Source organism: Falco biarmicus, chromosome 2, assembly GCF_023638135.1.
Source record: "Falco biarmicus isolate bFalBia1 chromosome 2, bFalBia1.pri, whole genome shotgun sequence".
Lineage (NCBI taxonomy): Eukaryota > Metazoa > Chordata > Aves > Falconiformes > Falconidae > Falco > Falco biarmicus.
Window position 1 is genome coordinate 7,322,147 of NC_079289.1, and position 14,291 is coordinate 7,336,437.

Below are 14,291 nucleotides of genomic sequence, written 5' to 3' on the forward strand. Positions count from 1 at the left end.
TTTGTAATCAATTGCACTTCATTGCAGACTGCACTGCAACAAGAGGCATCAGTCTGGCAGAGTATCAAAATCCTGTGTGACATGTGGCCGCTGGAATAGAGTAGATGCTTGACAGCCAGATTGTAAAATTGCCTTCCCTCCCTGCCCCTGCCAAGAAGATAAATTTACATTTTTCCGGGTGGCCTATTGTTAAACTTGATTGCCCTCTTCAGGGTGGTTATGCTTTTGTGAGATCTAGTACCTGCAAGGTAAGGTGCGGTTGCATGCATATGATCATTAGCTCCTGTTCCAAGAAGCTTTTGTTGTTTGGTGCAAGTCAGGCATATTGACTTCTGCAGTAAACGTAATGAAACAGATCTGCAGGCATTTTCCATTTGTCTTGGTTTACGTGCTTTTACTTTGCATATCCTTTGCAGAATGCTTGATTTCTTACTTAATGTGAGTATTCTTACTGTTCGTAGAAAAGTACTTTGATATGAAAAAGAACCAGTGCAAAGAAGGCCTTGATATATATAAGAAGTTCCTCACTAGAATGACACGGATCTCGGAGTTCCTTAAAGTTGCAGAGGTAAACTTCAGTTAGCCAAACTATGCCCTTTATTTGAAGCCACTTATAAAGTACTTGTTTTCTCGTAAAGCAGGTAAGTGTTCCTTCCAGCCTAACTGCGGTTCAGTCAAGGGTCATCTTCTCAGTCTTGACCCTGGTGATTAGTTCATTTCATGACTGTATTGAAAAACCTGGCTGCAGAATGTTTGTTTTATCTTTTACTGAAGGAGGGTGTATAAATATGCATTTTAAAACTTCTTTATTTTGAATTATATATATTTTTATATAATAATATATAATTAATATATTTTTATATTTTATATAAAACTTCTTGGTTACATAATAATTGTGAGCTTTCTTTGAAGAATAGCCTTGCTTTAAACAAATAAAGTAACTTCAAGGTCATCTGCTGTTTTATATGATTCTAGCTGTATTCTAGTTTGACATCCACAATTCTGCCATAAGTTTTAGATGAAATAACAGCTTCACAAGTAAGAAATTGAGACAAGTAGATGAATGTGATTTTTTTTTTTTAAGATGTTTTGGCTATAGGTGTCTTCATAGATGAAAAAGTAGTTACCTCGTAAAATATTTTTTGTTTTATTTAAAATATATTTAGTCTGTTGCATTCTTGTTTGTAGAGCATTGCTGACTTGATATTCTAGTATTATGGAATTCCTCAGTTGATGTGTTCCTGTTCTTGTTTTGCCTGCCTTCATTATTCATACCTCTCTTAACAAAGAAGTTTTAAAGCTTTTCTCACTGTTCTCTGTTGGAGATACTACCTTCAGGTATCTTCAGTGGATAAGACTATCAACTGAAGTGGAAAGTATTAATCTTTCTGTTGTAACAATATCTATCCTGCTGCAGGGTATCTTAAGTTTAATCTGCGTTTTAGAAAACTTCTTTACAGAACTTTGAAGGTGCTTTGTTTTAGCAAATGCATGCTTTATATCGGTAGGTCTGAGAACTTGGCGCGTAAATTGTGGGATAGGCAAACTGCTCTAGTCTTAAGATTCTGAAACACTTGATTCTTGCTCTGTTCTATTTATGAGGTTGTATCTCTTAAAATATCTCTGTAACACACCTACGTCAAATGTATATACATTTAACAGAAGAACGTATTAAAACCAGCCATTATAGAGTCAGACTGTTAAGATTTAAAATGTAAATGGACAGGTTTGTGCTTTTTACATGACTTCGTCTTAATGTTGTTTGCTTTTTGAGCATCTCTGCCTTTAACAAAAGCAAACAGGTTCTAAAAGCTCATTTGTTTTATTACAGCAAGTTGGAATTGACAGAGGAGACATACCAGATCTCTCACAGGTAGATAAACCTATTATGTGTCTGCCAGTTACGTGTCTGTTTTGGGGCTGCATAATCAGAAAAACTTGGCATTATGGCATTCGCTTATGCTTTCTTGTGTACACTGTCACCAAGTTTTTTCCAAGCTTGTGATTAAATCCAGCCTCTGTTAGAACCTGGCTTCTATATGCAGTGATCCTATTGTAAAAAATCATAGATAATTTCTGTCATACTCCTGAGTGTTAAGACAACATTATTTCTATCATCCTTGAAGATGCAATTAATACCTGTGAGTTCATTTTAAGAAGCTGTGTTTTTTAGCAAGCTTACTTCTGGCTACATGCCCATTAAATCATTGTGAAGGCTTGCAGAGCATGTGCATAGAAATGATTTCAGGTACAGTCTCCTCCTTAGTCTCTCTTGAAATACTGACTGCTTCTGATTGTCTGCTTGCTGGTTCCTAGCTGTTAATTTTAACATCTCTTGACATATTTCAGTACTTACTGGTGAGTCGTCATGACAGAGTAATGTAGTGAGGAGAGTATATCACCTGATATTTTAAGTAATTAAATACATACAGGAGGCCAAGATGCTGTATAAATATTCTGAGCTGTTGTACCAGTTGCCCTTACAGTTGCATTTTCTGAAAGTCTTTTAACTACTGATTTGCTTTCCCTTACGTTCTTCAAATCTGATCCTGAATGTTTCTTTTTGCAGGCACCGAGTAGCCTTCTTGATGCTTTGGAACAACATTTAGCTTCTCTAGAAGGGAAGAAAATCAAAGATTCCACAGCTGCAAGCAGGTGCTTATGCCCTTGTCCTTTTAAAGAATTGTTGAATTGAATGTTAAATCCATTATTTTTGACTACGTTATGAACTATGGTTTGTGTAGGTTACATTGAAGACGTATTGACAAGTTATCATGTGTCTTTTGCTGAGTACTTAAGACAGCTTCTTCCAGGTCAACAGAACTAGAATCTAAGGAGCTGCAAGCACTTGCTGTAGAATCCCTTGTAACATCTAATCTTGAAGTTCTGAAGAGAAACTAAGTTTTTTCACTTACTGCCTGCAGATGTTAATTTTATGTTAACAATTAGATTTATATAAGGTATGCGACATTTATTAATATCCTTAAACTTTTATATCTCAACGTTAATCCCTTTTTTGTCAAAAGTAAGGAAATGCATCCAGAAGTCCTTATGTTTAATCCCCAATTACTTTAAGAATGGATTCTTAAAGCCATATTGTATATGATAAAAGGCATTCACTGGTTTTTGAGTGCTTGCTAAAACACAAAGTGCAATCCAGAGAAGTCCTGTAGGTAACTAACTTGTTTAAATTTGAAGAAGCTTAATACTGGGGGGAAGACTTTCAAAATTAAGTAGTGTTTCTTTATTGCATGTTCAAAAAAAAAGGCAGTAATATTTTGGTTTTTTCATGGTAGTGACAATATCAGGGCTTAGCACCATTTCATTAGCTGCTTTTCAGAATATTTGCTTTCTTTTGTAGGTTTACTTCAGTTTTTAAAGTGTTTGTTTTAAATCTTCTTGCATACTCAAATGTGATGATAAATTGCAAACTTTTCCTCTGGGATATGCTAGGTGCATTGATAGTTTCTTAACTAAACCTGTGAAGTTAGCAGCAGTTTTAATAGGAGCCCAGATTATCGGAGATTCCCATGTGTCTACAAATAATGCCATTTTAAACAAAGAAGAAAAGAGCAAAGACTTCAAACATGAATTCTGTGATGCAGTTCGGAAGCAAAACATTTCAGGGGGGAAAATCCAAAATCCGGTGTATCGGAGTAAATAGCGTGATTTCTAGGCATTTTCATTTTGCAGTTCATGTGGTGTGTCTTGTTAAAACTTACCACTTTGTATTGTGCAGTGTAAGATACAGCCAATGTTACGAAGAGTTCAGGAGGAGACTGGGTGGATACAAGCAAAGTGTTCTTTAGATGTTTCTATCACGTGTCACCTATTAACAGCCAGCTTTTCTCCTGTTGATTACTTTAGGGCTACCACCCTTTCCAATGCAGTCTCTTCCCTTGCAAGCACTGGCTTGTCCCTCACAAAAGTTGATGAAAGGGAAAAGCAAGCTGCGTTAGAGGAAGAACAGGCTCGCTTAAAAGCTTTAAAGGTAGGCATACAGAATTTTAAACTGAAAACACTTTTCCTATGTTCTTATTAATAGGTTATTAGGATTCTTAAAGGAGCAAAGGGGAAAAAAGTTATTAATACTGAACATGTACTGTTGGTACAGTGCTGGAAGTAGAATCTTACGTACTTATACCATACAATTTGTGGAGGGTTTGTTAAAATAATTTCTGAAGCATTTGTGGCACCAGTGACTCTTGTAGCTGAATGCAGAGTGTGGAATAAATAAAAAACATTCTTGAGTTCCGCTTTATTTATCTCCAAAGTCATATACGCAAATGCTGTTTCTGGATTTCTTACGCCAGCTCACTTTCCCAACAGGAACAACGTCTAAAAGAACTTGCAAAGAAAACTCATACCTCTTTAACAACTGCAGCTTCTCCTGTGTCAACTGCAGCAGGAAGCATCATGACTACACCAGCCATTGATATTTTTTCTACCCCTAGCTCTTCAAACAGGTATGCTTCATGGTGTTGCTTCACTGTGAGATGCATAGCAGCTAGGATTTCCTCTTAATTTCTGTTGTGGAGTGTACAATGCAGAAGGTTGGGTATAGAGTACATTAGTGATGTGATAAGAAATGATGTTTTGGGTAAAGTTGATGGGGAAAATAACCTATTACCATAAATAATGTGTTTTCATTGTCCATTTGCAAAATAGTTTCTGATATGAACCAGCTGCTGACAGCCCATGTAGCTTTTCTTAGTCGGTGAGCGAGTTAGTTGTAAACAACACATGCTTTGTCCCCAAAGAACTGTACGAGTTAATTTGGGAATAGTTGAAAAATTTAGTTTGGGAGATCATAAAGATAAAACTGAATTTGATGTTGCATTTATAGATCTTTAAAAGTAGAGTGGTAACAAAGTTCTTGATAGATTTTCAGAAAAAGGAAAGCCTGAAACAGGGTTTGAAAGAAGAGGCAGGTTTTGCAGTCTTGAGTTGTATGTGGAACATCTCTGTCTGCAGGGACTTGCAAAGATAGTGCAAGAGTACTTCCTGCACACTAACATTGATCTTTGACTAGCAGGAGCTGTTGGTATGAGTAAATGTGTGATCTTCATTCTGTAAAATAACCTGTCAAATCAAGCAGTAGCAGAAGGTACAGTGCTTTTATCAGTATAGAAGGAAATAGCCCTCTGAAAGCATATTTTTGCTTTGAGTGTGATTCTAAACATAAAGGATTGCTTAGTAGTTAAAACTCACATAAGAATGTACTTGTCTTTTAAAGTAGTCAGCACTTTGACAGCCACCTTTCCCCATTAGAAAGATATTGTAGGAATTTACTTGACACTAAATATGTAGAAAATAGTTGAATCATGTATTGGGAGCTAGAGAATCTTGTCAGTGTTAGTAACTGAAAAATTTTCTTGAAAAAAATTTTATTTTAAATTGCTTGTTAGAAGCCAGAATATATGAAATGGATGTATGCTTTGAACTAGTAACTTGGATATCTGATCTTGCTTGTTATGAGGTTTGAAACATAGAAGCATCTGATAAAGCTTCTTTAAACAGCCAGAAATGCTACACAGTGAAGACAAGAGCATTTTCTTCTAGAAAAACAAATGCTAGTTTTTCGTCATGTTTAAATTCAGTTGCTGGCAGCATGACTGCTGTGAGCAAAGACCAGATTTTACAGCAGTAGCTGCTATGAAAGGGATATGTTGGGTCATCAGATCAGTTGCTTGCTATTAGATGCAAAGTCTCTGATTAATCCTTATCACTAACTTGAGCAGGCTTTACCTTGAAAATCATCTTGTTTCTGCTGCTCACCTTACAGGGCTGTGCCACACCGTGCTGCTTTTTAACAGGAGCAGTAGTGGCAAAATGTGATTTCAGTCACTGTTGAAACAAAATAGTAAAAACTGAATGATACAAGTGATTGGGTCAGCAAGTGAATATACAGAGATCTAGGATGTTCCTACTTGCCTTTAAACTCATGCCAGTCCCATTTGAAAAGATGCTGGGTGCCACAGTGACTTAGCTTCTGTCTGTGGTAACAGCTGTACATGCAAATTTTCGTTCATTTTGTGTGCTAAGAAGTTCTGGGTGAACCCAGTACTCCATTTATTATCATTATTCAAGACTAATTTAAAGTATGAAACATGCAAGAGGTTGAATTTTACCGTTCCTGTTAGACTTGTATGTTAAACTGCTGCAATAATTTCGAGACTTCACTCTATTTTCATGTGATGGTCTTAGATCTCAGTTTGGTTTTGAATAGTCTAAAATGTGCATTTAAATAAATTTTCACATGACTGATGTGTGAGCAGGTGTTTCAAGGCTTCTTATATTTTGCTTTCCCCAAAGTTCTTTAATAGCTCATTTTTCAGTGGTGGTTGACACAGTGGAAAGATATGAATTGTGGAATTTAGATGTAACATTTTGGTGGTGTAGCCCACTAGAGTTCATTCTGTCAGTCTGCTTTTGTCATACTGCGGGACTTTCATGAGGTTATTTTAAAAGTTGAAGACTGCTGAACATAAAATGCTATATCCCTGGTGTTGGGCTGTGAGGAAGATGAGAAGACTGGTTGTCTTTCTGTCTTAGCTTTGACTAAAGTCACTTGGCATAACACAGAATTTAGTTTGCTTAATTAACACTTTTCTGCAGAACTGAAAATGTGAAGTTCACCACACTTTCTGATTTTGGCATCATTCTGTTTTGTAATGACTAATTAGTAACAAAGCTTTTCTTATTTTTGACAGTCACTAGTGTTTTCCTTGCATTGTAAACTGTAATGAAGTTCAAACAGTTGTATTAATTTATCTTTGTAGCACTTCAAAGCTGCCAAATGATCTGCTTGATTTGCAGCCAACTTTTCATCCATCTGTACATCCTATATCTGCTGCTCCACAAGTAGGAAGTACCTGGGGAGGTAAGAATTCTGATTGGGATTAAGGTTCTAATTGCTATGGCCATGTTCCTGTAAATGTTTCCCCTAGTCTGTGGGCTATTTCTTCCTTAAGACATCTTGCAAAGACAAGCTACAAGGGATGCGGATGAATGATGGGAGCAGAAAAAGTCAAAGCTAGGTATGAATTAAAGTAATGTAGCAGCATGTGGGGATTACAGAGCATTTCAAGATGAGAGTCCTTAGTAGCAAAGTTACTTTAATTATTGACCAGCCCTGTCAGCCCAGCCTTATATCTGTTGTCCTCAAAAGTATGTGAGAAGTTGGTTCTGTCAAGATGTCTGCCAGAAAGCCCATGTTGCACACATGGGAACTTGCACACAGAATTTTAATACACATTTTAAATTTTGTCTGATGTTAAATCAAATAACGGTTGATGATAACCATTGCAGGTGATAATAGAGCAGAACTCGGATGAGGCCTGAAAGGAGGTATTTGTGATAGGCGTGCATAGAAGGAAAGAAAATTAGTTACGGAGTTGGTAACCAGAGTTAGTTACTGAAAATACAGTAAGGCATCTCTTTACAGAGCCTCTGCTGGGTTTCAATTAACTACAAAGGCAAATTAGCAAAAAGCTATGGTTGGATCTCTAAGTGAAGAGACAAAATTTATAAGGAACTTCCCCCCCCCCCCCTCTTATTTTCTCCCCCTTCCCTCCAAAACTTATTTCAGAACACCCAAATTATCATTCTGCCCAGTTGCTAGGGTGGACTTAATGAGTTATACTATTTTATTGACATAGGGAAGTCCTTAAACCAAGGAGGCAAGCAAGAGCATTCTAGGAAGTCATGAATGTTACTTTAATATTAGTTTGAGTGTTAGAGCTTTTAGTCATTTGCTTGAAGCCATTTTTCTCTTTGCTGCTTTGCAATGTTTCAGAATGCTTCTGGTATAGGTAACGTTGCCTGCTTACACCATAAGTTATACTGGTGGAGGATTGAAAGTCTCTTACAAAGATGTTTCTTTTTACTTTTCTGCATAAGTGGCATGTAATAAGAGTAAACTCCTGAACTATGTGGCTATTTCCAGGTTATTTTTTTAAACATAAATCAGATGCTTGCAAAAATGCTTTCTTTTATGATGTGAAAAATTGGGGGTGGTTACTTCAGAAAGTTTCATAGGTGTCAGAAGAATCCTGTTTTGAAATTTTACTATTTTTTTGAGCTATAGCTTTTCCTATATATCTTCATAATAAGCAGTGTTTGTATTCTACTTTTTTATTTACTTTTTGCTGCTGTACTTTGTTTTGTGTACCTTCTCACATTTGTTTGCAGAGAAATAATACGCAATTCTGAGTGATGGAGGCAATACTAATATATGTGGTAGTGTCATAAATATAGTTGTTTACTTGTCCTTTAGTTTCGAGCAGTGCATCTTTTGAGAAAGATGCAGTGAGGAGCTTATGGAGTTATGCATACAGATTTCAATGTTTAATAGGCTTAGAGTTCAGAAATGGAGGAAAGTGTTTTGACTCATCTTGTTTGCTTTCTGGAAAATATCTTCTGTTTCAGCTTGTCCTATTTGTTTCATGGCTGAGAGATAAAAGGGGAAATTATCTTCCTCTCGAAGGTCACATCACAGTCTAGCATTTCTTTATTAACCTGAAAATTGAGCCTGATGAAAGTCTGTGTTTGTTCAGTGTTGTTACTCCTGGTAAGAGTCTTCAGTAACAGTCATTGATGTATCTGTTTACTATTGACGTATTTCTAAATACTTCTAAGATTTAATTAACTGTGAAGATGTCAGATTGTGCTAAAATTTTGGGCTGAAATTCTGAGATCACCATTTTTTGTTACTTTTCATAAAAAAAAAAAAAAGAAAATCTCTTCAGCTTTACAGACATGAACACTTACTTCACAGAGGTGAGGTAGATAAGAAGTGCTTTCCACATTTTACAGATGGGGAAATCTGAGCAATTAACTGACTTGTCTGAAGTCATACGGCAAGTCAGTGGCAGAGCCAAGAATGGAACCTGAACTATTTCCAGTCCTGTGCTCTAACCACTGCACAGCATCCCTCCCTTAGGTAATTTTCTGACATGATGATGTTTTTATTTGGTGTATATGGTGACTTTGAGAAGAGTATCAGACCGGCTACAAGCTGCAATGGACTAAAATCAGTTTACTGTTAAAAATTTTATGCAGCAGCTCTTAGGTGTATAATAAAAGGATAAATTGTTACAAAAGCATCATATTTGGGTTGCTGCCTTTTGTCTTGTGCTTCCAAAAATGTTAAAGCTAACAGAGTTAACAACTCCCAGAGAATGGGTTCTATAATTTAATTCTGGGTTCAGGTTATTTTTTTTTTCAAACTGTAAGATGCCACTGAAAAACCTTTGTCATTGTTCTCTCAGGTAAAATACTTCTAGTTGGAAAAGTTAAAGGTACAATTTTGCAAAATTCAAGTTACTCTTTTTAAATGCACCTGGATCATTAACCCTTAATGATAGCCTGAAGGTGCAGAGTGATTCCATTGACACAAACAGGTGCCGTGTGCATTCAAGGATGAAATTGGGCTTTAGAAACAGAGGTGTTGCTGTCAGGAGAGACAGCAATTTTTAGAGTTCTGAATATGCAAGGCTATAAATTACCCAAACCCAATTAATTTTCAGTTACCTTTGTCACTAGCATTGGCAGGTTTTGAGACTTGGACAAGGTTGAACACACTGGCTAGAATTAGAATGAGGCAGACAAGGGAAAAGAGTCTGACAACAGATTATCAAGACTTTATCAGAAATGTAATCTACAGTTGAATTGCATTGTCTTACTAGTCAAAACACATGAAACTCCATGTACAACCTTGGGATTTGGGAACAGAAAGTCTGTAGTAATTTTCCTGTTGAGTGCATGTGTAAAGTCATTCCAGAGGACAGTAGTTTCAGCCAAATACGGTTAATAACTTTGTCCTTTTTAGCTTTATTGTTTTTCTGAGCTGTTTATTGAGATTGTTCGGAGACCGTTCCAGCTGTGTCTGGTATATGTGCCAGCTATCAATCTGTACCTAAACTTCAGAAGCAAAGCAACTGTATCGGTGTGGAGATAATCATTCTGACCTGTCTGTTTGGATTTTTTCCAATTATAAGGAGACCAAATAGAATGAGAAGAATGTGAAGCAGCAACATAAAAAGCAAGCAGGAGCTGACTAAAGGATAATCTGACCTGGTTTATTGTCAGGTCTCATTGTTCTACAGCTTCTAGGATAGTATTTGAAGCAGACAACAGTTTTAAGCAGTACCTGAAAGCAAGGACTCTGTTCAGGTGGCTGGCTGATTGGCATGTCCACAAGTGCATTAGGTGGTAATATTTCTGTCTAAAACATATATAAGACAATACAAAGTGTTGTATTGCTGATATATATTACAAATACTATATTAGTTTATTCTGTTTATCCTTTATTCGGTGTTGGACACTCATTTTGCTGACTGAATGATTTGGAAAAAGGCCTTTTAAGGTGCTTTGCTCAGTCTTGCAACGTAGCCAAGCAATTTGGGAGAGAAGTCGGGTCTTACTGAAGATACCTTGAGTTTGCAGCAAGTCAAGGCATGTATTACGCTGCAAAGAATAATGCAGTTATTGTAAAATTTAATTTTCTTTTGGACTTGCATATAACTGAAATCTACATGTTATCGAGCTGTGTGGGATTTATAGCTAAGAATCAGGTGGTCAGATTCAGGGGGAGAGAATAATTTGTACTTTCAAGCTGCTGCACACATCATGGTAGTATTTACAAGAGTTGTGGATAAATCATTAATCTAACCAGATTTAAAAAAGAAAACCATCCAGAAACTGAAATACTTCAAAAAAACCCAAACAAACAAACAAAACCTCTCCTATAATTATTATTCAGACTTTTCTCTGTAATGGTTTTGCCTAGAAAAGCAAGTTGCAGTTCTAGGCGCTGTGATAAAACAAGTAGGGCTAGATGCAACTCTCGCTTATTTCACTAGCAAGTTCTTGAGTTTTCCATCAAGGATGCTTTGAAGCCAGACAGCTAAACCACAGCTCCTTCTGTCAGCAAGTATTGTAGCTGCCTTTCCTATCCTGTTTATCTATTGGATCCTGGAGTACAGGAGTATTCTAGCTTGGCAATAGTATCAGTCTTCAGGAAACCTTGAAACTCTCCTGTGTGCCTTGGGAAGTGACTCACAGAGCTCCAAGTTTCCTTCATTCCTCAGTATGGTCTGACCAGTGGTTTTTTTTTTTTTTAATCAGGAACATTTTCCTCATCACTGCGCACTGGTTGTTGTCCCTCAAAGCGGAGTAGGCTTTTGCTTGCTTGCAGCTAATGGCATATCCTCAGTAAGCTTGTTGCTTCTGATGCCCCAGGTAGTAAGGAAAGTGCTTTTGTACTGTATGTTACCTTGGTGTATTTGCAGCTTTTGAAAATTTCATGATGCCCAATAAAAAATAAATCCATAAACACAGTTTGAAGAAGGAAAGTACAGTTCCATTGGTTTTATTTGTTCAGGTTTTTAAAACTATCCTCAGGATGGTAGTGCATCAAAGCCTTGCTTAGCACCTGGGGTTAAGTTGTGCTGAGAGGCAGTCTCTGCTCCAGGGAAGTTGTTGCACGTGTCAGGATGTGACTGAGTGAAGCAGAAAGTGACTGTGTTTTACAGAGGAATAACATACTAATTTTCAGTGTAACACACACTCGGGAAGAAGCACAATTTATAAGTCCAAGGAAGAAAAAAGTAAATGTGTAGCTAATATCTGTAGTATTTTTTTCTTGAGCAGAGAACAGTTAATTCTGGACAACTTGAAAATTAAACAATGAGCCAGGTTATCCCACGTTTAGAGATGTCAGGAGAAAACTATACTTCCTGGACACTCTTTAACACTTACTCTTCTGTCCTAGGAAGCAGCATGTAACTAAATCCGTCTCCCTTTTCTTCTTTCTCTTGCTCTCTGGAATTGAACAGATCCTTTTTCTGCTACTGTTGATAGTGTTGATGATGCCATTCCAAACCTAAACCCTTTCCTTACAAAAACTAACGATGCTGCTCATCTGTCTGTGTCTTCTGATGTATCTACTTTCACCAGTAGGACACCCACACATGAAATGTTTGTTGGTAAAGTACCATTTTAAGCTAATTTCCTATTTCCTAAAAAATTTAATGTTATTTCAGTTTCTAAAGTATATCTGTGGGGCCTTTTAGAAACTAAAAATGCTGGTCATTTGAGGCTGATCTTGTGCTATGTTAAACTTGATTTAGTAACTGTGCCATGAAAATGGTATTGATATCCATACGTGGCTACCTAGATGAGATTCCACCTGATGTTAAGGAACTTACTTAGAGTTAAAGCAGTTGTTTGAATGCAGTTTTATGCCAAGTCTCTTACACTTAGGAGTTTTAAGATAAAATAGTGTGTATGCCTGAGAATGAAAAGAAGATGCTGCTCCTTTGCTTCTCAGGTTGAAATGTTCTTTTTGAATGTAGAGGCTATCTCTGATTTTTTTGGTAGTGGATGTTTTTCCCTGAGTCGTGCTGGCATTAACAAAACTGATAAAGCTATGCATGTTCTCGTGCATGGTCTGCTTAAACCATTTACCTACTAGTTTATTAACTAATGACTCACATTTTTAAAACTGTGGAAATCTTACTTTGTAGGTGATTCAGCATGGCTGTCATATTAGAAATCCTAACATTTCTGTCAGTGCAGCTACACAGTAATTTGATTACTTTTCAATATGAAGAATTAAATTAGCTTTCATAGACTGAAAATCAATTAATTAAATGTCAGTGCTGTTTTTGAGCAAAGCTAGGTTTAAAGACAATAGTGCTGCACCATGGGGTTCTCTTAGCAGGTTGAACCCCACTAGAACTGATCACAGAATTACTCAGTTTCTTGTTAACAGGGATATCAAAGATCTCTTTGTTACAAGTATCAGAGCTAAAGGGATCTCTTTGGCGATACTGGTACCACCTACAGTTTGTCACCTTAGCTAACTGGTTTCCTAGCTTGTCTTTGGTTAGTGGAAAGAGAAAGCGAGAAGGATCAAGCACAGGAACTCTTGCTGTGAACTTACCTCCACAATTCCCAGGAAGGATTAGTTGGCTAATCTGACGTGTGTTTCTAATCACTTTCCCATGTTTCCAATAAAATTTGTATGGTACTTGTGAATGAACCAGGAGCCATTCATGATTATCTGAAATACAGCCTTTTGGGTTGGTTTTTTTTGTGGGGTTCCTATTCCATCAGGTTGGTTTCCTCTGTATAATTTGTTCTGAGTCATACAAAAAGCTGCAGCAGTGCAGGGCTGTGAACAAGGAGCTTGGTGGGTTTGTAGCACTTGGTGATTTGCGCAGTATTCATCACGCAACAGCACTGAAGTTGCTGGAGATGGATTGCGTTGATACACCGCATTCCCTTCTGATGTCTCATTCTCTAAAGATGTGTCTAGAATCAAAGTGGGACCTCCTGACTGATCATGTGAAATGTAAATGCAGTTTTAGTGGTAGCACAAACAAGGTGCTACAATGATGTGAATGTAGATTTAAAGTAACTCTTTCTGGTTCTTTAGATCATTACAACTCGTTTACTCAACTAAATCCCTTTGTGGCAGCCAAATATGAATCCACTATTGGGCTGTATCCTTATACTTCAGGTATAAGAAAAATGCCTTGAAGCTTTTACACTTTTTTCTTCCAAGGGTGTAAAACATGGCATTTGTTTGGAAAAGAGTAAATATTTATCCTAATATAGTTGTAACTTTGAAACTGTGCTTTCCCCTTTTGTGTTATTGATGATGTCAGCTTGTTTCTTGCTGTATGTCTGATGTGTATTGATTTCATTCCATTGGTTCTGTGTTACTAGAGTGTATGTAAATTTATAGACTAACCTAAATTAAATTTTTGAATAGCAGATAAACAGTATGTCTTGGTTCTCTTTCTGTAACTCTTCCTCTTCTCCTTTCCTGGCTTTCTCTCTTGTGTGATACGCCTTATCAGATTCTTTTTGTGGCCCTCAAGCTTACCCTAATGCTTCTCATTTCCGCAATGAGCCTTCTTCTGTAGCTGGTCTATTTGGAGGTAGGTAATGGGGTACATCCTTACCACAAACACAGCAATTTGAATGTGTTTTGTGCCTAGAACTAGTAGGTATTGCCTACAGAAGTGCATTGTTATAGTGGCTCAAATTTGTATTCATGTGCTTGTGCTAGGTGTGTCGTCACAGATGGTACACACTTCTTCAGTTTGTGCTAAGCTAAGGCTTATTTAGTCTAAACACGAAATGAGTATCTCCCCATTTCAGGATCTCTTGTAGTTTACATGTTGCTACGTACCACACAAAAGACTTGCATGTTACAAGTATTTTCTCATCTTGCTCTACCTCATGCTTTTTAAGATAAAGGGACTGGGATGTTCGTG

The 14,291-nt window shown here is 37.0% G+C and overlaps 1 protein-coding gene across 10 annotated transcripts in view; it reads left to right on the top strand.

Moving 5' to 3' along the window:
* PICALM (phosphatidylinositol binding clathrin assembly protein) overlaps window positions 1-14,291 on the top strand; it is a 71,113-nt gene that overhangs the window by 37,537 nt on the left and 19,285 nt on the right. For 6 of the 10 annotated variants that reach the window (XM_056327768.1, XM_056327769.1, XM_056327773.1 and 3 more), the window contains exons 7-15: window positions 462-568; window positions 1,832-1,873; window positions 2,570-2,655; window positions 3,868-3,991; window positions 4,330-4,466; window positions 6,783-6,883; window positions 11,841-11,990; window positions 13,445-13,528; window positions 13,872-13,952. In XM_056327768.1, the coding sequence (XP_056183743.1) occupies window positions 462-568; window positions 1,832-1,873; window positions 2,570-2,655; window positions 3,868-3,991; window positions 4,330-4,466; window positions 6,783-6,883; window positions 11,841-11,990; window positions 13,445-13,528; window positions 13,872-13,952 (912 nt within the window). The remainder of the gene's footprint in view (window positions 1-461; window positions 569-1,831; window positions 1,874-2,569; window positions 2,656-3,867; window positions 3,992-4,329; window positions 4,467-6,782; window positions 6,884-11,840; window positions 11,991-13,444; window positions 13,529-13,871; window positions 13,953-14,291) is intronic. The other 4 variants (XM_056327776.1, XM_056327777.1, XM_056327778.1 and 1 more) reach the window with 2 other exon arrangements.